Below are 25,047 nucleotides of genomic sequence, written 5' to 3'. Positions count from 1 at the left end.
AGGAAGAATACAATACAGAAGGATTACATGTAAAAGCCTCGTCTACAGACACCAGACAAGCCAGAAGGCTTGTTTTTCCCTCAGAAATCTCATGGTGCTGTCACAAACACAAGGGATTCTGGGTAGGCGCATGCAAATAAAGTCAACAATAATCACCTTTGCCTCTATATCCACTTTATACATGGATCCCTTGAAAGTAATTGCCCGCTGTACAGGACAGCCTTTAAACAAAACTCGGGAAGAGGTGCAATAGCCAGATCACCACTCATGGACAGCTGTTTCATCCTTAATGGGACTCGTTAGCATGAGGTTGGGATACTGGCTTAATACTTGAGGCTTGGGGTAGCACGAGAAATACCATTACATAAGTTATTTTGGCAAACAGGAAAGATGTCCTCATCATTGACGATCCTAATTCAAAATTACATCAAGAACATTTAAGAAAAGTAAAATGTAGAATTTGAGAAACATTTGATTAAAAGTAAAAAGAGAGAGATCCTTACTAATACTTTAATCTTTCAATCCCCCTGAAGAAGACACAACCACAAGCTTTAGAGTCCCCAAGAAACACCCTGTATAGTCTAGTTGGCTTAAATACACCACCTTTTGGATAATTTATTGATAAGCTCTACATGATTTGTACATCTGGAGATCTTTCACACTAGATGTTATGTAGTGCCGTGTTCCATCAGCCATTTGTTACATATTTTGTAAAACAGCATAAGCGCTACATTTTCCATACAATCATTCATTAATTTAAATAATTGTAAATAGAGAAAGAATACACAGAGGGAAACACCAAGAAGTCCCTTTGCTTTGAGCAGAAATGTAATGCGTGATTGGTCTTGGGAACAGGGGTTGCAGTGGGATTTCACTCTATACAAACAATATTTATCATTTTACATTTATAGAAAAAAAATTGGTTGAGTCCATATAATGCAAGCAAATGCTGCATTACATTTATTATTTATGTTATCATATACAGTATATTTTTAGCATTAGTCATTGATTGGAAATAAGCAAAATGCATGTTTAAATGTTTTTAAAAAAAATACAACAGGAAAAGTGGTTCCTCCCACAAGAGCAATTTCCTATAAAATGGTTTACATTGTGATAATGTGACAATGTACGCTGCCAGGCACTTATTGCAGCCAGCCTTTGGCTCAGGTGAACAAGCTGTGATCTTAACAGGGATTTTTATTTAACGGTGGAATACCTTGCATAGTAAAATGTTTCCGCATCCTGTTCACATCAGAATGAGATCTTTATTTTTGCTTTCAGGAAATATGACAAATCTTAGCGATGGGAATTCATCTCTTGTTACTGGTGAAATAAGCATCCTCCTTTCGCAAAATATTATGATATTACTAATTGTGCTAATTTCATTCTTTATTTTGGTCACAGTCTTGGGTAACACTCTTGTAATTTTAGCTTTTATCGAGGACAAGAGACTAAGAAATCAGAGTAATTTCTTTCTTCTCAATCTCGCCATCTGTGACTTCTTTATTGGTAAGTCTAGGTGTCATTCGGACAAAATATCTTCCAAAGCTAGTTAGCTTTTTTATCATTTTAAAATGGTTTTTTTTTTCCACATCTTATTGTGTTATTGATAACAGTATTAATATGTCTCAGTAGAAAACAGTATTTCATTGTCTCAAATTATTTTGTTAAAATACATTTAAAAATCTTCTGTGAAAAATCAACCACAAATAAAATATAAATGCCTGAATCAATATATATATATATATATATATATATATATATATATATCTTATGCTTTAAAATACACTATTATTATTATTATTTATATATTATTATTTTCAAAAATAATGTCAATATTTGACTCTAATTGAATTTATTTTATCCATTGTGTGCTTATTTCAGGTGCCTTCTGTATCCCATTGTATGTTCCATATGTTTTCACTGGGAAGTGGCTTCTTGGAAATGTAGTTTGTAAACTATGGTTGGTTGTGGATAATCTTATGTGTACAGCATCAGCTCTGAATGTTGCCCTTATTAGTTATGACAGATTTTTATCTGTTGCCATGGCATTAAGTATTCAGTCTCCTGTAATTATATTTTCCTTTGATTATTTTGTATTATTTAATAAGACCTCTGGCATTCTCCCCAGTATTTTCAATCAATACTCTGCACGTTTATCAAAACCCAACTGTAAACCAAGAGAGCAGACGGAAGTTTTATGTCCCCAACACTTCATTGTTCAGACCTTTATTAATCCGTATAAGCTTGGCACTTCATAATGTTATGAGACAACATCTTATATCTTTGCCACAACCCTTGGTATATTGGATACACAAATTAATTAAATATATGTTACACATCTTCTAGAATTTCTTGTGACACGTCATTTCCTGCTGCTGGCATGATATAACTTGTCCATCATAGTAAATTGCGCAAATATTGGATGTTAACATGTTGCCCTTCTGTTTGCTTAGGTGATGCATCGATCGCAGCAAAATAACCACGGTCAAACTGTCCTCAAGATGGCTGCCGTCTGGATCCTGTCATCTCTTGTCTACAGCCCAGCTATTCTTTTCTGGGATTATTTGGATGATGATAAACCCATTCCTGACTTTCTTTGTGTTCCAGGATACTATTACAGCTGGTATTTTCTTCTTGGAGCCTCAACTTTTGATTTTTTTCTTCCTCTGACAAGCATTTCATTTTTTAATCTCCGGATTTACTGGAATATTAAAATGAGGAGCAGAAAAAAGAGACAAGTTATGATCTCTTCGGCTTCCTCAAATGAGCACGAGCCACCGGCTGGACCCTTTGTTATAGCAAGCAATATTTTGAACAATGGAAGATCAGAATGTAAATCCTCTACAGTAAAGATGGTCAAAAAGAGATTGCTTCCTTTACTGTTCATGCAATGCTTTAAAACCAATGTTAAAGATTCTTCTTTATATAACGCACAGGCACCAGGGAGCAATATCCGCATTGTTAAGCTCTCCCACGATAAGAAAATTGCGAAGTCGCTTTCAGTCTTGGTTTGTGTTTTTTGCATCTGTTGGGCCCCTTACTCTCTTCTCATGGTAATACGTGCAGCGTGTCGTGACTATTGTTTAGACTCTTACTGGTATGATATTACATTTTGGTTGTTATGGCTTAATTCGTCAATAAATCCTCTTCTCTACCCTCTGTGCCATACTAGTTTTAGGAAAGCCTTTTTAAAAGTCATTTCCAAGTGTATGTTAACTACCTGATGATAAGGTACATGAAAAACAAATTGGAATTTGTATTATAGTTCTCTAATGTAATTTGTATAAATCTGAATTATGTTTCTCAATTATTTTGATAATCTGGGAATGTATACACTTTGTAACTTTTACTAGGGAGGGCTGTGTCGAAAAAAACAATAAAATATTCAAAATTTTGTATTCTTACATTTCTTTAATCTTATTTCACTGTAAAGTTGACATTTAAAGTGCTATGAAATAAGCAATTTGATACATTGGAATGAAAGTGAATTCAAGACAAGGTATACTTACAAGGTTACTTACAGAAAATAATTCTGCTGTGGTAACATAAATCTCAGCATTTTAAGTAAGGTCGTTATCAGGGCTACTGGCTAAAAAAAACCAGTTCATGGCATTTGCTTTGGTCACGGCCTTTTCACCTTTTTAACCTTATTTCCTCGATTTTCTCTCCTTAGTTAAGTATTTTATCTTACTATTATGCCTTTCATTATTTACCTTTCATTATGTGCAACCCCTACTATTTCATTTACTTTTTCTTAACACTTTCCTCAGCCCCTTCTTGACTTTTCTTTCCTCTTCTCTTACATGCCAGACTAGTTGTATCTGCCCGTGTCTTTATAGGCACTAGCAGTTCAAATTCATGCACACTCATCACACAATAGGGTTTATAATTAATTAATTGGCTTTCTGTTAATGCAAACCTCATAGATACTGGTATAACAAAAGGGTTGCCTCAATGGCATTTTAGCTTATAAGACTTGAGTGAGACCACCAGCGAGTGCAGCGTGCTATCTTGCACTACACATTCCTGCTCCTTTGATGCTAAAGCAATGTGCTTTTTTAGTATTTCTGAAAAAACAAATTCATTTGGAAAAAATACAATATTTCTCAAATATAAATACATAATTTCACTTATAAGAGTAAAAATAATATGTAATTACATTTTTCAATATTTGGTATGACTACCATCTGCTTTAGGTGCTTCAGGCATCGATTTTAATTGATTGAACTTTGAGTCGCATTTTAGAATCCATATTATTCATGCACACCTTAGAGCATCACAGGGAGTGATGTCACAGTGTGCTTCACCTTGTTCCCAAAGACGTCCAAAGGGGTTGAGGTCAGTAGAAAACCCCAATTGGAACCCGTTGCCCTTCCTTGGAATTCTGATACACCTGGCATAGCTTAGATGTGTGTTCATGATCATTGGAAAATAAATCCTCTTCCATACAATTTTAAGCCAGAAGGCATGGTTGCACAGTATAGTGGCATTTTGTTGGCGCTATATCAATTAAATATAGGTGTAGTAGTAAAAGTAATAATTTCTCCTTGGTTAAAGATCAGTTGGTCTTGTGCAATTCATCAATTCCAGAATAGGCATCCACAGACCTGAAGATTTCCTGCATACTTAGTTGTAGGTTTTAAACACTGTCGTGCCTTTCATGTGATTACCTACTCATATAAACTCCGTAATTTCAACCAAAAATTTTAAACTTTGTTGCTTTTTTTTATGAAGAAGTGGTTTAGAGAATGCTACTCTCCCACAAAGACCGCAATTTCCTAGTTGTCATTTGCTTGCCCCTTTTGGGATCTCCTTCAGATGCTATTCTCTTTCATAATAAAGTTAGCTACTGGTATTTTGATGGTGTATTCGCTTTAGGTATGCCTGGTCTTGCTTTGGATGAAAATTATTTGGTTTCAAAAAAATTCCCTTCACTTCCTAACTTATCTGTAATGTGTTCATTAAACTCATTTCACATGATTACAAAGGGTATTTCAATTGATGTCCTTCTTCAGAAGTCCTAATAATAGCACTTGTAGTAGCTACACGCACTACACTGAATGAAATATACAGTGACAGTATATATTAAAATATATATATTTGTCTCAGTAATAATATATTTGTTAATAATATGTATCAACTGATTAGTGAATATTTCACTACATTTTACGCTAATATATATATATATATATATATATATATATATATATATATATATATATATATATATATATATCAGGAATGATACTGGTTGGTAAATATGTAGCACCATATATTCTTGGCAGCTGAAGGTAAAGTAATCCAGTTCAGGAGTAGTGTTTTTACTTACCTTCTGTACTAATTAATAATTTTGTTTTATGATTTGTTTTCATTTAACCAGTATGTGTGTGTGTGCAAAGTTACACACATTGAAACCTGCTGTGTGGTGTATGGTTAAACCACAATAGACTGTGTAGTAAATGATTACCCTGGACAAAAATAGTGTGAAAAAAAGAAATAAAAGTAAATAAATAAAAAATCCTATAAAACCTATATGGGGCAGACAATTACTTTATGTATGCTTAAAAAAAAGCATACATAAATACATAAGTTTTCTAAAATATTCTAGATGAGGTGAACGCCATGGAACCGAGGATGTTTTTCCAAACACATCTTTTGAGGAGTGTTAAGCGTACCTGGCCAGGTCAATAACGCTGCATGGTATATTGTCCGTTTTTTAGTGAATGGTCAGGCTATTTCTTTCGATATTATTAGTTGTTCCCACGGTTATAAATATATCTGAACTTTTCACTACTATATTGGGGTACTGTATATGCTGGTATTCTTATAGTGATTTACTGTATATGCCCCTATACTTTTGTATTTATCGGTAATATTATTATATGTTTTTTTATGATTTATTTTGTGTGACGTTTTGTGTGTATTTTCTATTTATATTAAATAGATTTTATATTAATTTGATATGTATTCTGGTTATTACTGAGAGAGCTGTCTTGTTTCTTTTCAAAATGTTTGGATAATACTCACACCTCTCCAAAAAGGTACGACTCTATTCGTTGCTATAAAAATGAATTTAGTAAACCTGAAAATGAACATCAGGGGTTATAGGTATGTGGCTACAGTATGTGGGATGTATAGATCTATGGAAGGGAACCAATTAATCGGCTATATTAAGGGCAGCATTTCATCTGGGCTGGTCAGCAATATGTAAAAATAATATGTGTCCTGGAAAACATGGCCGATGTGGTCACCCTAGGACATACAAGTTGCTCACACTCTTTGAATACAAAGTAATTAAGCATTGTGTTACTTAGAATATATATTGTTTTCATCACCTACAGGTGAGGCCAATCTTTTCAACTAGGCCCATAAAAAGTGAGAAAAAAAATTAACCCTTTTTTTTCTTCAAAATTAAACCAGCATCTCAGTTAATAATGTACTGTTATGTTGGACCGCTCCATGGTTCAGAAGTTCCCTGAAATAACCAAGGGATCCCACAAATATTAAAAAGCGTTGGCCATGATAACTGTTTGGTTTGTGGTACATACAAGTTGCCATTAACATGGGTGGTGTCATTCTTAGAAATGTAGTGTGATTATTAATTGCCCAAAACAGATCTCACTCTTGGGAATAAAGCCTCCACTGGGAGACTATTTAACTTTTTTCTTTTAATTTCCAGTTAAGACATTTTCCACTTAATAATACCCAAGGTGTCAATTCCCATAACACAACTGATCAAAGCTATCACAGTTAATTTGTTTATAATGCAATTTGCATTCACAGGGGATACTGAAACATGGATGAAGGATGCTCCCATGTGTAGAGCATTTAAAGGTAGTTATACAATTGTTCTTTTAGACATTACTGTATTCTATCACTTTGTGTCTTGATTAACTCCTTCATTACCTGTGAGGTATATCATACATTAGCACTTTTTCCATCCCTATTAATTGTCCTTTAGGTTCAGGAACACTGATTTGTGACACAAATTACATCTTAAAAGTAAAATTCTAGCTCCCGATTGGACCTCTCTTTATTTTCTTGGCCCAGGCTAACAATCCTAACTGTCCACAAACTTATCACTGCCAGGGTCTAGAAAACTATGTAGCCTCTGTTGTGTGTATTGCGATACATGGATTTTAACATTTAGCACAGTGACACACGTTACTCCTTAGCTGCAGTGGTGTACATAGAGGGCCGAGGGGCCCTTATCAGAGGGGGAGCCAACAGGGTAGCCCCTTATGTGCGACCTCTACAGAGACAGACTATATTGGCCACTGCTGGAGGAGCAGGGCCAGTTGGATCTCCTTCTAACTAGCCCAAAAAAAGGGAGAGCAAAGTTTGTTCATACAGACTTCAGTGTTGCTGCTCCCTTGCCATGAGCAAAGATACAATGTCATATCCTGAAGCTCAGCACTGAAGCCGCATCCATTATGCAGAAGCGCTCCAGACTGGAAGGTCAGTTGCGAAGCAGACAAAGACAGAAAACAGAAGAAGAAGAGCTGCAGGTAAGGAAAAGGGGACACAGAAAAGCTAGAGAAACATTAAGAAACCAGTCAATGTCTGGCTTAGTCTATAGTGATGTGATTTATGGTGTACCACTGTCAACGTCTGGCTCAGCATATACTAGTAGACTGTACTGTACTACAGTCTGTACCTGCTTTACTACAGTCTATACTCTGGCTCAGTATATGCTGTACCACTATCAGTGTCTGGTTCAGTATATAGTGATCAGAGTTATGCTGTACCACCTTCAATGTTTGGCAGTATATCTAGTGATGGTACTTATGCTGTACCACCATCAGTGCCTGGCTCAGTATATAGTGATGGAAGTTATGCTGTACCGCCATCTGTGTGTGTTAGAGTGCTAAATATAGAATCTGCCCCAGGTGTCAAACACTCTATGTACTATGAATTTCCAGTGCATGTAATAAAGCTTTACTCCTGTGGATACATTTCTAAGGGTCCCAATTAAGTGCACCAACATACTCCTGCTGCTAGAGCGAAGCCTGAGGGAAGTGGTAGGTGGTTTTGGGAGGCAACTTGGAAGCTGGGTAGTCAGATCCAGGTGTCAGATAGGCCTTTGTTGCATCTTTTATATTGTTATATTTTATTGTTGTATTGTGATATATTACTATTTACTGGTAGTACTGTTGTCCTTATTTATATAAGGGTCCTAATGATATTTATGCCCTAGATATCCATTTAGGTAGAGGCACTGCCACGTGAACCACAATCTCCCCATAGCGGAGGCCCAAGATTTCATGCTAGGTGGCCACAAGGTAGCCATGGAGGAATTAGCAGGGGTCAATAAAGCCCCAGTCAAGGGCTATATACATATGTTTTAGATAACTCATGTGGTTGTACTGACCTGTGCTAAAACCAGATAACTACTATTTTCAAAGTAGGCATGTCGATTAATAACTGACAACACAAACGAACCATTGGTATACCTCTGAGATGATAAACATTGGTAAGCACCATAATGAGCATAATTAAACACAGCAATTAAAATGAACAGCTGCGGTAGAAATTGATTCCCAAACTGTTAACAATTATATAGCTAAAAATATGTGGGATGGTGTATTATCATCTGAAGAACTGATGTATTCAGTGCTTAATTGATTTTCATATAAGTAGACTGGTGAATTAAAATTGATGATAAAAATATCTATAACTCTGTTAACTGGTAAAATAACCACATTGCTAGTTAAATGAGCTTTACCATGGAACATACATTATTGGATCTACTGTTAATAAGAGAGCCACACATGGGATTCAAGATGGCCCTGGCACTTTAAGGCCAGTCGACAATAAATCGCAGACACCAACTATGTTCCTATATCCTTGCAGCATACGGCTGCATGTATCCAGGTGGCAGTCATGCACTAATGTAACAGGTCTGCTGCACAAACACACTAAATATAAGTGACCAACCTGGCATTTGCCCGATTTGCCAGATGGCCACTATAGGTTTGGTTGATAAAGGATGACAGGCATAGCACATTGTGAAGTTGGCTCTTGTACAATGTCATTTTAAAGATGCATAAATCGGTGGGAATTTTTTATCTTTCTGCCTCACGTGTGATAGTTTACTGTGTGATGGGATCACAGCTTACTAACCTGGTTCTTTGCTTCTTTTTTTATGGAAGGTAAAGCTTGCTGGACCTGTCCAAAACCATTAAATAAACCCAGGACCCCAGATATGAGTTCATCGCAAAACACATATACTTGCCTGTCCTTGCTCAAATGAGAGTTCCAGGAGGCCTAACAAGACCTCTCAGTGCATAACATGTATGGATACCAAATTTGAATCCTTTGAATCCTTGAATTTTTGGGGTTTCCCTTTGATCTGTAATCTTTGTTTTTCCTGAATAAATTCTTCTTGTTGGTTTCCCCCTTATCCACATCTCAACTGGTTTTTGTGGGATACTCTACTTCTTAAAAGGCTATTATGTTACGTTAAAGTGGTGGTAAGCAACGGAGCTTCCCCTGGAACATTGGAAGAGGGAGAGATGGTGAAGACTGGTTACAGTCATAAACATATACATACAGCTGTAAAACGATAACATATATGGAGACAAGTCTATATATTTTTCATTTGATTCCTTTTTTCTCTATTGGATTGTGATATTGTGGATATCCGCTTTCACAGGATATGATTGGTACATTGCGGAAAGTGTTAAGAAAGGATTAGAAGGAAGTTCTTGCAAAATGAGACTTCCTTGCGTCAATATGATGAAAGTGGAAAAAGAATGGAGAGTAACATGTGTATTTATAGGAGGAAGACTGCAGACTTATATCACGCATAGTCCCTGGGGTTGAACATTTGGAGAGCAGGGTGGTCCAATGCTCCATTCCTCCTCCAAGCTGAAAATCCAACTCCAGTATTGCAGCAGATTGGATGCCCAAACTGGATTTGTAGGATCTTGTCTAGAACCTTGATTAAGCCTGAAACAGGCACAGGTGGAGCTAGACAATCAGGGAGACCCTTCATCGCCTGCGCTCCCAGGTCAAGGAGATGCCCTGAAAAAGATCCCCGTTGGGCAAACCTGTATGTACTGTCTGTTGAGGTTTCCAGAGCCTGGCTTATCTGGTCCTGGCAGGGAAGGGATGTAAGTAGTTGGGCTGGTCAGTCTGGGCCAGATAAGTGTAAGCCAGACAGGGCTTCCGTTAGGAGCTAGACTTTTCTTTTATGATTTGTTCGGGTGTTTGATTTGTTCACTTGCAAATCACATGGTTTGCTGCAAATCAGTGTTCCTGAGCCTAATTGTGCTAGAGGATCTATAAAAGTGACATTTATGCCCTCGGCTAACAGGGTTTGGCACAGTCTTATAAACAATCCACTGGACAGGATTTCACACATTAAATAATTATATAATGAAAATAATAAATGAAATGTGAAGTTTAAACATTTTCCCTCTGCATATTAATTGCAAAATATGTACACAATGCTATACAGCAGGTTGAAGTTTGTCAAACACCATTTGAAACCCGTAGGTAATCTCTGGCCTGAGATCACCTTTATCATATTTTTCTTAGCAGTTGGTATGCAGTCCGGTTGTTCCCCTCATCTATTTCTTCATTATCACATTTTTAAGACACTACAATATATGAAAAGCCAGGTCAGCTCACGGAACCACTTGCCATCATAAAAATATTATTTGATCCTAAATGCTCCTCTGTGGAGCACTGTGCCCAGTTACAGCAGGTCAACATTGTACATTACACGATTATGTACTATATGTGAGCAATGGTGTTCTAAATGCACCCACACCCCGTCTCCTCTATCACCTACTTCACAGTAGCTAGCGAGGATCTGCTGCCTCATGGGTGCTAAAAACAAATGGCGTAAGGACAGTGAACACAGAGGTTAATTAAGGGAATACAGCAAGTTATGGTGGTAATATGGAAGTAATAAAGGGATGGCAGAGATAAAAACGGAGTATACTGAGACAGTGCTATAAGGTGTAAATTATTTTGTAGCATGTCTAGATACATAAAATAGGTAATTCTTTGGGACAGTGTTTCAATTTTAAGGCAGGTTTACCAATCGTGCGTGGTATTTCACACATACACCTCCAAGCCTGCACAATGAAAACATTTGGAAACTGCTCACTAGCAGAAATCGTTGAAGCAGATGTCCTGGCCCTCAATATAAGGTGACTCCCTCAAACTATGGAACTCAATGACAGAAAGAAAAAAACACCTTTAATATAAGGTATAAAGACAAACGTAATTCTTAATTCTGTGAACCATTTGGACATCGCACACACCAGTTGCTTGTACCACCAATATGAGTAGTTTTACCAATGACACAAGATCTCACAATGCTTCAAAGTTTTCTATATCTCTGTCCTTAAGTTTCTTTATTCAATTGGAATGATAGCCAGATAACTGAATATCTAATTTAATTTATTTAATTAAAGCGACCCACTAATGAGGTGGGTGTGAGACTACCTTGTTAGATTATAACGGTTATCAAGACACTAAGAAGACAGTATATGCAAAAATAGAGAACTGAATGCAATCCAGAAAACAGCTGTGAGAGTTCATATAATCCCGATAGCACTTTCAAATTGCCCTTTGGGGACACAAATGGCACTTACTGTAATTAAAGGAATATCTGCATATAATAATAGCAGTGAAGGGCATATGATGAGCTCCACCCTTTGTACTTCTTTCCTATAAAAGATGATAAACGGAGACATGGCTCTAAAGCATCCGTGTATATGCTCGGAGTGGAAGACAAAATCACTTTTGGTTTTTGTGGAACACGTTCTAAAATGTTCTGACAAATTAAAACGAATGGGTATACCGAGCTTTGGTATCAGAGACTCTAATACGTCTTTAAAATGCCTCCATTTATATATTTTTCGGGCTGATCAACAGAATGTTAACTTTCAAAATAATAAATGAAACTGGAGACTTATCTCTAAATAACATCACTGGAGATTTAGACATGAGGTTTTCAGGTGGTATAAAATACTTCATCATCTTGCTTATATCTTTGGTTATATGTCTCACAGTTTCTGGTAACCTTCTTGTTATGTTAGCTTTTATCGTGGATAAGCGCCTTAGAACGCAGAGCAATTTTTTTCTGCTGAATCTGGCTATTTGCGACTTTTTCATTGGTAAGTGCATTCTTTTTTAATATCTTAAGTTACATACACTTGTCTTATTATTGTATAGTCTGTGACGTTTGCTACAGAGTCAAATTTCTTACTGTTAATATTGAATGATGAATAGTAAAAAAAATAACTAGGTAAATATTCTGAGCTGTTTAGATGTACAATTGAATAACTCATCACAAACTGACTCAAAACAGATCCAGGCTATACTGGTAAGAGGTAGATTATGAATCAATCGCAAAAGTCATTGAAGGTTATAATTGCCTGATTTTTCTTTATTTAGCCACTCAGGAAATTTGGCCTCTACATATGTACATTATAATTGTAGATGCTATTTATCTTTCCGACTCTCAAACTCCCCCACCATTTTTGTACAACCCATCTGAATGTTGGCTCTTTTGACTCCTATCTTTGGAGTTGTCCATGGATTGAGCTACGCTGAGCTTCTGCTTTCTAGCTGTTAATATTATTCTTGTGTATAATTCCATCTTTTCCGTAAAATCATACAATCTCAATGGAATCCCTTCCATCCTTTAAAAAGATTAAATTTAGATATGTGGGTCATAAGCTAGTAACATGTGTAGAATGTAAACACATGAGCCTGTGTCCCTGACAGGCGTATTAAAGAAGAATTCATGTCAAGATACTATGCAAGTACTTTAATAAATAATACATTTCAAATAAACACTTATCTGAAGTAGAAATTGCAGCTGTCGTCCTCCTCCATGGTCTAGATTATTATTTAAATCATTATTGCCACTGATTGGCTGCTTTAAAAAGCTACCTGTGCAATCAATGGGAACGCTTTCTGCACTGGAGGTGAGACGTGTTCACTATTCGGCCGAGAACATCTCCTGTACGGAAAATAGCTGACGGACAGGGGCATATGTACAAATACTCAAATTAGCATCGGTACTAATACTGTACTATAACAATGTTACTAAGAATTATTGTCTTCATAAAATGCCAATCTTACTACTTGTGGCGATTTCAAAAGACATTTTGGAAATGCTACACAAAACAACCGGATATCTGCTCTTTTTTATATTTATATGAACATTAAAATGATATATTTCCCTAACAGGAGTATTCTGCACCCCTTTATATTTACCATATATGCTAACTGGGAAGTGGCAGTTTGGACGCTTAGTCTGCAAACTCTGGCTAGTTATGGATTATATGATGTGTGTGGCTTCTGTATTTAATATTGTCCTGATCAGCTATGACAGATTTCTTTCTGTGACCAAAGCCGTAAGTAAAATTTGTATATTTTGTACTATCTGTTTAAATGATATACTTTTTGCACAGAGATATAAAACTGTTATATACAGCATCACCAATCCTAAAACTGATATAGGCTATAAATACTGTATGCTTGCTACATTTATGTATATATTTAGAATAGTTAAATGTCGAGTTATTATTTAGACATTACATTGTTCATCTTTTTTGTTTTAATTTTACTAGAGTGTTCATGCATAGTGCAAATTATAGTGACTTAAGTAACCAGTAAATGAATTAAAAAGCTGGTGTAGTTTACAACGTTATTATTTAAAGAAACATTGATGATGTCATTTTTTGCATCATTGAATCATTGTGAATATACCTCTAGCATGTGATGTTTATATGACGATTAATGGGATGTTCAGGGGACGGTAACAACTTTTATCAGACCAACACAGAAAAACATGCACAAAATTAGTGTCATTGGTTTTTTCTGGAAAAATAATTTAATGGCAGAAAGGACCATTTGGCCCCCTAGTCTGACCATTTCCCCCCGATATAAAGACTTCTTAATCAGTCCTTGGTCTTGTCTTAGATTCAGGAACGTCATATACGTATGCCCTGCATGTTTAAATTCCTCTCTGCTTCTGCTGGGAGCCTAATTCTCTGTGTATCTACCACCCTGTCAGTAAAGTAAAACTTTATAGTTTTAGACTATGACTTCTGAGGAAGCGTATATAATTCTACTTCTTTTTCTATGTTGGCCTTTTAAAATGTAACCAGTTTGAAGAAAGGTCCTTAGTTCTGCTATGTTTTATAAAAATGATGGGTTCAGTGTTAATTATATATAATCATAATTATTATTCTTTATCTTTGACCAGGTTTTATATCGTTCCCAACAAAACAACCACAGGTCCACTGTCATTAAAATGGGCTCTGTCTGGGTATTGTCATTCCTTCTCTATGGTCCAGCCATTATTTTCTGGGGAAGTATTTATGAACAAAACGATATATCAGATACTCTTTGTGCGGCTGGATTTTATGAAGTTTGGTATTTTAATTTTGGAACTTCGATTATAGATTTCGCTCTTCCTCTATTCAGTATTTCATACTTCAACCTGAGTATCTATTGGAATATCAAAAAACGCAACAGAAAGAAAAGGTGTCCTTCAGGTCCCCATCATTTAAAGGAAAATCAGAAACGTCCATACATCATAGCAACTAATGCTGTTCTTACTTCTACGCCATTACACAAGGAAAAGGAAGTTTTGGCAGGCGTAAGGAACAGAGTTAAGACATTCTCAATCCATTGCTTTTACAGTAAGAAAATATCTTCTGTTCCACCAGTGGACAGTCAAACAAATACAGACAACATTCAAACCATTAAGCTTTCAAGGGACAAAAAAGTTGCTAAAGCTCTTTCGGTTCTTGTGTGTGTTTTTGCAATTTGTTGGGCTCCATACACGTTTGTAATAAGCATAGGTAAAGCCTGTAATGGCCAATGTGTAGAGCCATACTGGTATGAAATCACCATCTGGATGCTATACATAAACTCTGCCATTAACCCTATCCTGTATCCTTTATGTCATAAAAGTTTCAAAAATGCTTTTAATATTATTTTACAAATGTTTCTAAAGGCATTTAGATGTATGAAATAGATTACGTCTCATGAACATTTACTGCACTATAGAGGATTTAACACAGAAAATAATAATACAATGAAAATAATAATAGTTGAAGTTCAAACATTTTCCCTTTTCTAATGCTTATCGAATGCAAATTGCATGCTGAGATATGTAAACAATGCTATAGGGCTGGTTGACCATTATTGATTGAAGACCACTGTGATACACAAAAGTATACGTTTCTTGAAAGTAGACAGCCCAGGGTATTTTCCTAGGATCGTTTGGACACTTGTTTTTATCAGACACATCTATTTGACCCGATGGGATATACCGAAACTTATTAAAAGACTTTGTCCTGGCAAAGCCATTGGCAGACTTATTTAACCACTAATGGCAGGGGTAGTTCCAAAAGACTGGAAGTGGGCAACTGTAGTATCATTTCACAAAAAAAAGTAGCAGGGAAGGATCAGCCAACTACAGATAGTAATTCTTACATCAGTGGTTGGTAAATTAATGGAAACCATGCTTAAGGAAAGGACACATTAATATCTGGAAGTAAATGACTTGCGTGGTCAGTACTTTTTATATTTGTAAAATTACAAAAGGTCTTAATGGTAAGGTATGTCTTCTTTGCAGATGATACAAAAGGTGTGGAACAAGTGTGGCAGCTGCAGTTGAATGCTGATAAATGTAAAATAATGCACTTGAGACATAAAAATCACAAAGCAGAATGTAGTACTAGAGACTGTTCTGTCAGTAACAACAGAAGAGAGGGATTTGGGAAAAAATAAAAATATAACCTTAAAGGTAACCAGACAATGCAAAACAAAATGCGTTGCAAAAAGCAAGCGGGATATGAAGGTTGTATCGCGAGAAGCATTAGTGGCATGAAGAGGAAGGTGGTTATGACACTTTAAGATCTCTGGTCAGGCCTCATTTATAGAAACCCCTGGATTCATTGGCGAAAGGGGAACATGGCGCTGCCAGCACTACAGGACGGTGCACATGGCTTTAGGTCAGGAAAGGGTTAACATAGTAAGGGCCAGCACGAGGAAGAAATGCGCGACTGAAGGGGTAGGGTACAGGGTTATAAAAGCCCCCAGGCACATGTACATGGGGCAGTTACTTGAACACCACAGGAGCAGTTTCCCACCCGCCCTGCCCCTTGTTTCAGCTTTTGTGTTTCCAGGTTGTTTTGTTTTTTCCCCTTTCCCTTTCTTTCTGCTTCTTTTGCAGGGTATGTTTTTTTGTGCTGATGGCGGAGAAGTTCCCTGGAGAGGTTTGAACAATAATGGGAGTGGCAAGTTGTATTGTTTTGGTTAGAGGTTAGCGTTAATGCCCTCCCTGTACAGGATTAAGAGGTAACTCAAGGTGGAGCTCCCCCTATCCGACCCACGGTTGTTTGGGTGATTGGTGGTATCCGGCTGAGGGGGTACTGATTGTTTGTACTCAGTTTTACAGAAGAGTGAATAGTATTTATACAGTGGTTATACAAGTGGTTTTAAAGAATTATTTTACAAAATGTTAAATAAAGTCATGTTGAGACATTTGCTAAATAAATGTCTCGGCCTTTTCTAAATCCAATCCCGCTTGTGTCTGTGTCTCATTTCGGATTTGAAAAACTGGGGAACCTCCTGGATATGGGCAGTGCAAGGGTCAAGCGTATGTGTACAGTTCTTGAGACCTCATGTCCAGGATATTACCACATTGGAGAGAGTTCAATGGAGGGCTTGCAGAATATAAGATTAAGGGATCTTAATATTTATAGCTTGGAGAAAGGAAGAGAGAGGGGGGATGTAATAGAAACATTTCAGTACTTAAAGGAATTTAACAAAGTACAGCAGGAAAGCTTATTTGACAGGAGTCGCAATATTGGAACAAGAGGTACTAGGCTAAAGCAAGAGGATCAGAGGCTTTGAGGTAATGTAAGGAAGTTCAGCTTGCTGAAATGGTAGGAAATAAATGGAGCATTCTCCCAGCTTGGGTGGTGGAGTCTGATGCAGTGGGGGAATTTAAACAGGCATGGGATACACATAAAGCTATGCTCACTATGTTCCCAGATGTTCCCAGACTGATGGGCAGGGCCGAATTTTCCCACCAGGAATCGGTGAGACGGTTGGCCTTGGGTCTATGAGGGCTGCCTAATTTGGCTGGTGGTCCATGCAAAAAAATAAATGGGGCAAGTGCCCAAAAATTTCCAGGACTGTTTTTCATTCCCAGTCCGGCCCTGCCTGTCTGTGCAACTTCTACCCCCTAACCAGCCTTCCTTTGTCATAGCTGCCCCCTAAACAGCCTGCCAGTGCTGCCTCTGCCACTTAAACAGCCTGCCAGTGCCATCCCTGCTCCCTAAACAGCCTGACTGTGCCACCTTTGACCCCTTTATACTCATTCATTAGCCTGGTATTAATGTGAAATTGATGGCTGGAATGTGCCTTTAACACAGTTCTAATTGCTACAGCATACAATGAAAAGAATCACTTAGTAGTATGCTAATGTACCACTTTTTTGTATTAATGTGAAATTGATGGCTGGAGTGTCCCTTTAACATAATTCTAATTGTTGCAACATACAATGAAAACTAATCACCTAGTATTATGCTAATATACCACTTTTTGAAGTTGATTTTAAGAAGTAATACATTTAAGTATGATCATTAAAAAAGAAGATGCTGAATTTTATAGGTCGTCTAAGCTATAAAAAAAAGTAGATTTGCAGTCGCTCAATACCTATCATTTTATCGGAAAGGCAGGGGGTGCAGTATAGTAAGTGTAGCCTATAATACCAATAAAGAAACGTACGCTGTGGCAATGTGACGCCTCGACTCACCATGGTCTTCGGCAACCTTAAGCCTTCGGGTTAAAATGTTGCATTGATTGTGTGATTGGTTGAACTAGAACAGTAAGTAGAGTAGACTCTGTGACCAATATTGTTATATCTAGTTTTATTATAATTGTACACAATACCTGTTTATATGAAATCAATTCTCAACAGTTTGGGATATGTTCAACATCCAATATCCAATATCATATGCCTTTAATCATACTTCATTAGACTATAATTATTACCATACCTGGGAACTCTCCGGGTTTGCCCGGAGATTGCCGGGGGAAGCACCGCTTCTCCGGTTCTCTGGTTCAAGACCCGAATCCTCCGGGACATTTAAATTGGGGTGTTTCCCACTGGCATTGGTGGAAACGCCCCTGACATCAGCGGGACTGGCCACCGACGTCAGCGGGACAGTCCTGGCCGCGTCCTGCAAAAGGAAAGGCTCCGGGTAGCTGGAGCCCAGAAGTTCCCAGGTATGATTATTACATTTACACAGCTTTTAGTAATGTATCCAGGGCTATGTATCTCTAAAAGTAACTGGCACCTCCTAGAGTGCTACCTAGTTGTGTGTTAGGGAATTGATACAGACCTCTGGAAAGTACAGTTTATAAAGACCTTATTATACATCTATTGGAGTGTAAAGTGAGCCACAGCGGAAGGAGTCTTTTTGAAATCCTTAAAAAACATGATTCCCGAATGTTAGAATTAGATGCCCACAAGGAAAAAATGCAATTGGAACTAATTATACCCAAGAGAATAAGCACATATTAAATTTGTAACTTCAATGCGTCAGGGAAATCAGTTATGAGAATCAACCTCTTTTCTGTTATTACAATATTTAATATATGCCCTTGGAGATATCTTTAACTGCTTTCAGATTTTATAAAACGAAATAAGGGAGCAAAAATACTGCTATTAACCTTTACTGGTTAACAAGCTCCTCAATGTCCTCATGTTTAGACAAATGGCTTATATCAATAATAAAAGAAGCGCCATAACGCCAGGGTTGCAGATCAGGGGCAGGTCTAAGGGACAGAGGTCTCTCTTCCAAAAGAGTGGGAGCAGATCATCTTACTGAATGTTCAGATTCCTGTACGTGCCACTGCTCAGTGGGCTGTTTACAATGGAGATCTATAAACCTATACATAGCATTCTATAAATACATAACTTATTACGATATTAAACATACAGGTTTTGATTTACATTCAAAAAAATAATACATGTGTGTGTCATGCAAAATGCCTATGTTTAAGGCTTAATATGGCATTTTGCATGAAGAAGAGGAAATATATTTTTTTCTTAGGACACATCCTGCAATAAATGTTATGTGAAAACCTGGCCAGGCCCCACCATAACATCAGTGGGCTGGAAGAGCAACCATGAATGATGACAGATGTCCTGTCCTGGGGGCCATAAAATCCTACAAGGCACCAAGCAGTGGGGTCACACACGGGGTGCAGCAGTCAGAGTTATATGAGAAATATGGTTACATTTCCATAACAGAATCATAACATGACAGTGGTGACAGTGTGACCTCCAGAATGCTATCGGGTAGATAGGGGATGTTTGGTACTTGTACACTTGTTATAACACGGGGACGTGAGAGGTACCGGGGTACGTTATTAATGTACAACATGACATATTCAAATATCAGGCAGGAGTTTGCTGCCAGGGTTTATGACTGAGCTCATTAGTGCCTGGGCTACTCACTACCCTCCCCACGTCTCGCAGAGACACAGGAAGAAGATTCCAATAAGAATGGGAACCTGAGAATAAGAATTAGAATTTCCATTATTGGACATCTTTGACAAGGGACTTGTGAGACTGTATTGTATGTGTTTTGTATTTTCTTTCTTACCACTACTTTTGTAAAGCACTGTGACACTTTTTATCAGAATGGGTAAACAGGTTTGGGGTTAAAGTGTAATTGCTCTTGGCCCTGTGGCATAGTGACGAGTGAGTTTTTACCATTAACGTTCCATGCTCCCCCTTAACATCAAGGTGAGGTAATGGTTGTAGCTCCTGTAGGTGTGTGTTAAAGAGGCTTCCATGACAATGTCTGTTTAGTCACCACAATTAGCTAAACAGGTTTTTGGACCAATCAATAATACCTAACATCACTTGGACTGGCTCTTTGCTGTTAATTGACAGAAACAGGCCACTACTTCCATATCCATAGCTGGTTTAGAAGCTGTCAAGTAGCAGTAAGCAAGGGCGTAGTTACTGAAAATTAGCATAGGTGTCCAGATTTATTCATGTCGCATCTTCATTTTTTTCCCTTTCTGTATTGTTGAGTATATACAATTTTCATACAGTGGTTGATGCATGTTGACCATTGTTGTTGACTTATTCTTTGAGTTTGTTAATGTCCATTCTACGAGTTATACTTTTCTAGGTTGTGTTCTATCATGAGTTTCTTTATCTTCCTTGACCTACAGTATATTTCCCATCTCGGCTATTGGTTATTTCAAACCACTCTTTTGAATTTCCTTTGATGTCATGGACTGCCCTCTCGATGTGCCAAAATCTCAGAAGCCACACAAACTCAAGAGTTTAACCTTTAAAGATCTGTGATTCTTGTAGACCAAGAACCGCAGTCTTTTGCTTTTGCCTCTGTACTGCTGTCCAGTCCCTGACACCAATAATCCGGACAAAAAAGTGAATCTAGTAGCTAAATTAAAAAAACAATAAAACAAAAAAGAACAAAACTCTAATGCTGAAAAGCCAAGTCTGTTAAAAATGGGCTATATCACTGATGAATACTCAATCCATCAAAGTTCAAGGGGAAGACGATGAGAACAAGCATCAGTCCTATTACTATTTTTAACAAATTCATTAAATATGTAAATTACTTCCGAAATAATAATGTATGTTATTTATTGGCAATTATTTTGTACCTTACTTCACTTCAGATAGGTAATTGCAAGTAATCTATTAAATATTTTAATTTCCTGGACATTTAGAGATTAACTGATAAATGAATGCACTAAGCAATAATAGCAGTGCATTATTTTCTATTTATATGTTTAAAGTCAAGTATTAATAAAAAAAAATCTACAATTAAATAAAAAAAAAAGTACTATATAATTAGGGAAAAGAAAAATGTTGGTGCGCTTAGCTAGTTCCCGGCTCAAATAATAGGAATGCATAAAATGAAGCCTACCAAACAGGTGTGAGCATGCTGCAAATACCGAATAAAGTTGTCAACAAATATATAAACATAATATAAATGAGAGGTTTTTTTTATATGAATTGACCAAAGCATAATTAAGCTCACCCGCCACGTCAAATACTATGTAATTAGTGTAAACAAGGCAAATTAATCTGATGGGATAGGTCACTAAGTGTGATTGTTTAAACTGTCTCTGCAGAAAAGGTCCCGAGTGACAAAAAACATATATTAACAGGTGACAAAGGAAGCCTTGTGACAGCTTGCTATGTTATTGGCAGTGCGGCGCCACTGAATGTCAAAAGAAAAGGTAGGATAAAGGTTTCTTATATTTAGGATTCCCATTTAAATAATTGTGACCTGAGATCTAAATGGCAGATACCAATATTATTACATACAAAGTAAAATAATATAGAGTATATTTATTCAATTACTTTTTTTTTTAATGCTTTAGGGATATCGGAGGAAAATCACACATTAGTGACCTTGATCTTAGGTGGTCACAATGTTCATCCACGCCAGAGATATTGCTGTGGCTCACATAGAAGACCGTACGTTCTTCAACAGTGTGAGTGTTTCCAATCATAGTCAAGAGATTGCAAGAGACACTAGAGCTGTCCAGGCTGTTCTGATGTCCTGTATGATAACTGTGACTGGTACGGGAAATGCTCTCGTAATCCTTGGATTTGTGACAAACAAAAAACTGAGGACACCCAGCAATTATTTCCTCTTGAATCTTGCTATTAGTGATTTCTTCACAGGTAAAAACTCATGTACAATAATATGTTTGTAGAAAAAAATAATAAATAATAATAGGTTATTCAAAACTGATGTCATGCACACCACAAAATCAGTTTGATCCAATATGTACTAAAACACATTAAATTGTAAGTCATATTGAAAAATATATGACTGTGCTCATAATAGAAGAAAAGAGATATGCAATGTGGTTTGTTGTAGACATGTCAGCAAATATACAATAGGTATTATATTTCAAAAGGATTGTATGAACTCTTTACCTGTTCTCATTTAGATATGAAGTCTAGAAAAGTGGACTTGGCTAGCAACCGAAGGACTGGTGCAATAAGTATTTAATTAGGTATAATAGCGCTAAAGTCACTTTTTACACAAACCCTTTCATTCGTCCTGATATAAAGATCAGTTTGACCCATAACAAAAGAATTGTTTCTTAAATAAACTAATGATATCCCTGTATTAACTCTAAAATATATAAAGCACAGAATATTCTGAATATATATAACTTTAAACCAGAATAATTTTACATATTGTGTAATGGTAGTGATTTCTAACAGCACAGCATTTATCCTAACTCTCATCTATTTTGGATTAAAATAGATATCTGACCCATTATATGCTTAAATAATGTATAGCTTATGCTTGTATCTAGTTATTCAAATTAATGTACTGCATAATTATTTGTTGAAAGAAAATGTGTTCATTTCCTTCCTGGAAACCTGAGTTTCTACAGAAGTGAATCTGACAACCTTACTTTTATACTAATATTATCCAAAATGCATGACCCCAAAAAATTATATCTGACCCAAAAGTATTGAAATAAACCATACTTTGAAGGTTTTCCTAAAAAAAGAAAGGCATGCACTCTGTTTCATGTAGAGTTGTTTAAAATGTAAAGTTTAATAATTCATTTATCATATGTGATCAAATATTATATATAATTCAGTATTCAGAGGTATTTTGATAAAAAAAAATTCCAACCTTATTATTTTTTAATGTGTAGGAGGCAAGAGAGATTTGCAGAACGACTTGATATAAGCAATTACTATTATAATATAAACAAATTGTGACATTGTATAGGCAGCCACAGCTCAAACATTCACAAATACAATGATTCTCTGTGTTTTCAAAACTTTGGGTATTTAGTACACTGAATAATTTGCTATTATAATTATTTAATTATAATTTTTGTTATAAATGTAACGGTTTTTTTTTAAAATATTTTTTGTTATATTATTTAATAATAATTAATGAATTATATATCTTTCTTAGGTATCTTTTCTCTTCCTTTGTATTTGAACAATTACATCATCAATGAAGAATGGGTCCTTGGAAAAGCTGTTTGCAAATTGTGGTTGACAATTGACTATACATTGTGTCAGTGTACAATTTACAACATAGTTTTAATAAGTTGTGACCGCTTCTTGGCTGTGACCAAAGCCGTAAGTGTTTTAACCCCCCCCCAAGCATCTTATACCATCTTGAAATGCATTTATTTCAGAACATATGTCTTTTAAATTGTTAGATTTTTTAAATTGTATTTCTAAAAATGAAGCAGCAAGAAACATTTGTGAAGAAATATTGTTTGTAAACTGAATTATATTGCTTCTAAATATAGAAGCAGGATATTTAAATACGGAGTTAAATCCAACATATGCACAGGTTTAATAACCAAAGCAGAGGCCTTAACCCCTTCAGTCCCAGCGGTTTTTGGTACCTCAAAGCCCGGAGCAATTTTGCTTTCCTGCGAATAGTGTACCCATATAAACTATAGAGCTTTCTTTTGATACCATAGTTAGATGATTGGCTAAAAATTTAGGATGAGAAATTTAGTAAACACTAGCGAAAATCTGAAAAAAACACCCTATTATTTATATATTTTTCCTCTGGATCCTCAAAAGAGTACATAAAGTGATGGAAAATCCCCTCCAAGATTATAAATTCAGGTGTCCTGAATTCAGAAATACCTAATTTATATAGAATTTCCATACTTCCCCAGCACATCCCATAAGGGAACATACTATAAGGTGTACATTATTCGTAGAATTTTTACATTGGGTATGATTGGATTGCAACTCTAATTTTATACTTTTTAGATGTTGTGTTAGGGCAATGGGATGTAAGGGTTTTGTATTATTATTATTATTATCCTTTTTATATATATATATATATATATTTTATTTTTTTGTATGGTTAGAGGTCCTCTTAGGACCTCTTGAACATGTTATTAATGTCAGTTATGTCACAATGACATCACTTAGCTCACTTTATTGTTTATTGTTTTTTTTTTTAATTATTATTTATTGTATTATATTAGTAATTTTTTTCTTTTTTTTTTAATCACTAACATTTTTTTTCTTTTTTTTTTGCTGAATCATTTTTCAGTGTGGGAGGAGAGAGAGAGGTATGGTTTCTCACTCTCCTTCCTGCACCCCCCTGCACCTATCACACTGTGATCTCTATGCAAGTCCCCACAGACTGTGCCTCATCAGAGCGACAGGAAGACCCTGCAGGGGATATCCTGTCCTCCGATGATCTCACTACAGTTCCTCAGACTGTGGAACTGTAGCGAGACAGGGAAAACTAGAGATAAGCAGCTCTGCAGCCTGAATGGGGCCTGACACTGGTTTACCACTTGGTCTAGGACCGGCCCTGGCTCCAAGAGCCCTTAGTTCCAAACACCACTTGTGGTCTTTGTAACAGGGTTTTTAAGAGGACATAATCATACACATTGGCAGGACATATATAGAAAATGGACAAAAAGTGCAGAAGATTGATGACATTAGTGGAGTTTAATTGGGAGTATGTATACATAACACTAAACTCCTTCCCCCTTAACAGACATCCAAGCATGTATCTAGCCTGCCTTCTGGCCTTGCCACCAGCACACATTAATAGATGGAACTCCTGGATGTTTTGGGAGAGAAGCACTAATTTCCAAAAGATAATTTTACATTTTGGCTATTTCTGCTTAATGTAATGCACTGAACTATATAATTGTCATAGTAAGCCTTTCCATCATTTCTATATAGGTTAAATATCGAGATCAGCAGAACAAAATCAAACCAACCTTTTTGAAGATGGGCGTTGTGTGGATTTTAGCCTTTTTGAATTTTGGTCCAGCAATTATTTTTTGGGAGTATGTTGTGGGTTACAGTCTTGTACCCAATGGTGAATGCAACCCTGAATTTTATTACAGTGGAAATTACCTTCTCTATTCTTCAATCTTTGATTTTTTCACTCCAATGACAGCAATAGCATTTTTTAACTTAAGTATATACTTTAACATAAGAAGACGTACAAAAGATAAAGT

At 36.4% G+C, this 25,047-nt stretch overlaps 2 protein-coding genes across 2 annotated transcripts; both read left to right on the top strand.

The window, feature by feature from the left end:
- The first annotated feature begins 1,286 nt into the window (after positions 1-1,286).
- Positions 1,287-9,700, top strand: LOC149287815 (histamine H3 receptor-like). The gene is made up of 4 exons (XM_089492421.1): positions 1,287-1,509; positions 1,885-2,069; positions 2,475-3,011; positions 9,659-9,700. The coding sequence occupies exons 1-4, from the start codon at positions 1,287-1,289 to the stop codon at positions 9,698-9,700; spliced, it is 987 nt and encodes a 328-aa protein (XP_089348547.1).
- Positions 9,701-11,965: 2,265 nt separating this feature from the next.
- Positions 11,966-21,459, top strand: LOC149287814 (histamine H3 receptor-like). Its single transcript, XM_089492420.1, has 4 exons — positions 11,966-12,137; positions 13,219-13,385; positions 14,240-14,635; positions 21,433-21,459. Exons 1-4 carry the CDS (start codon positions 11,966-11,968, stop codon positions 21,457-21,459), a joined length of 762 nt encoding a protein of 253 aa, XP_089348546.1.
- The last annotated feature ends 3,588 nt before the right edge of the window (positions 21,460-25,047 follow it).

This window comes from Sceloporus occidentalis, unplaced genomic scaffold (genome assembly GCF_023333645.1).
Source record: "Sceloporus occidentalis isolate IW3139 unplaced genomic scaffold, rSceOcc1.0.p SCAF_56, whole genome shotgun sequence".
NCBI classification, from domain to species: Eukaryota; Metazoa; Chordata; class Lepidosauria; order Squamata; family Phrynosomatidae; genus Sceloporus; species Sceloporus occidentalis.
Note: the sequence above shows the minus strand (reverse complement) of the source record. Positions and strands in the feature narration are given on the sequence as shown.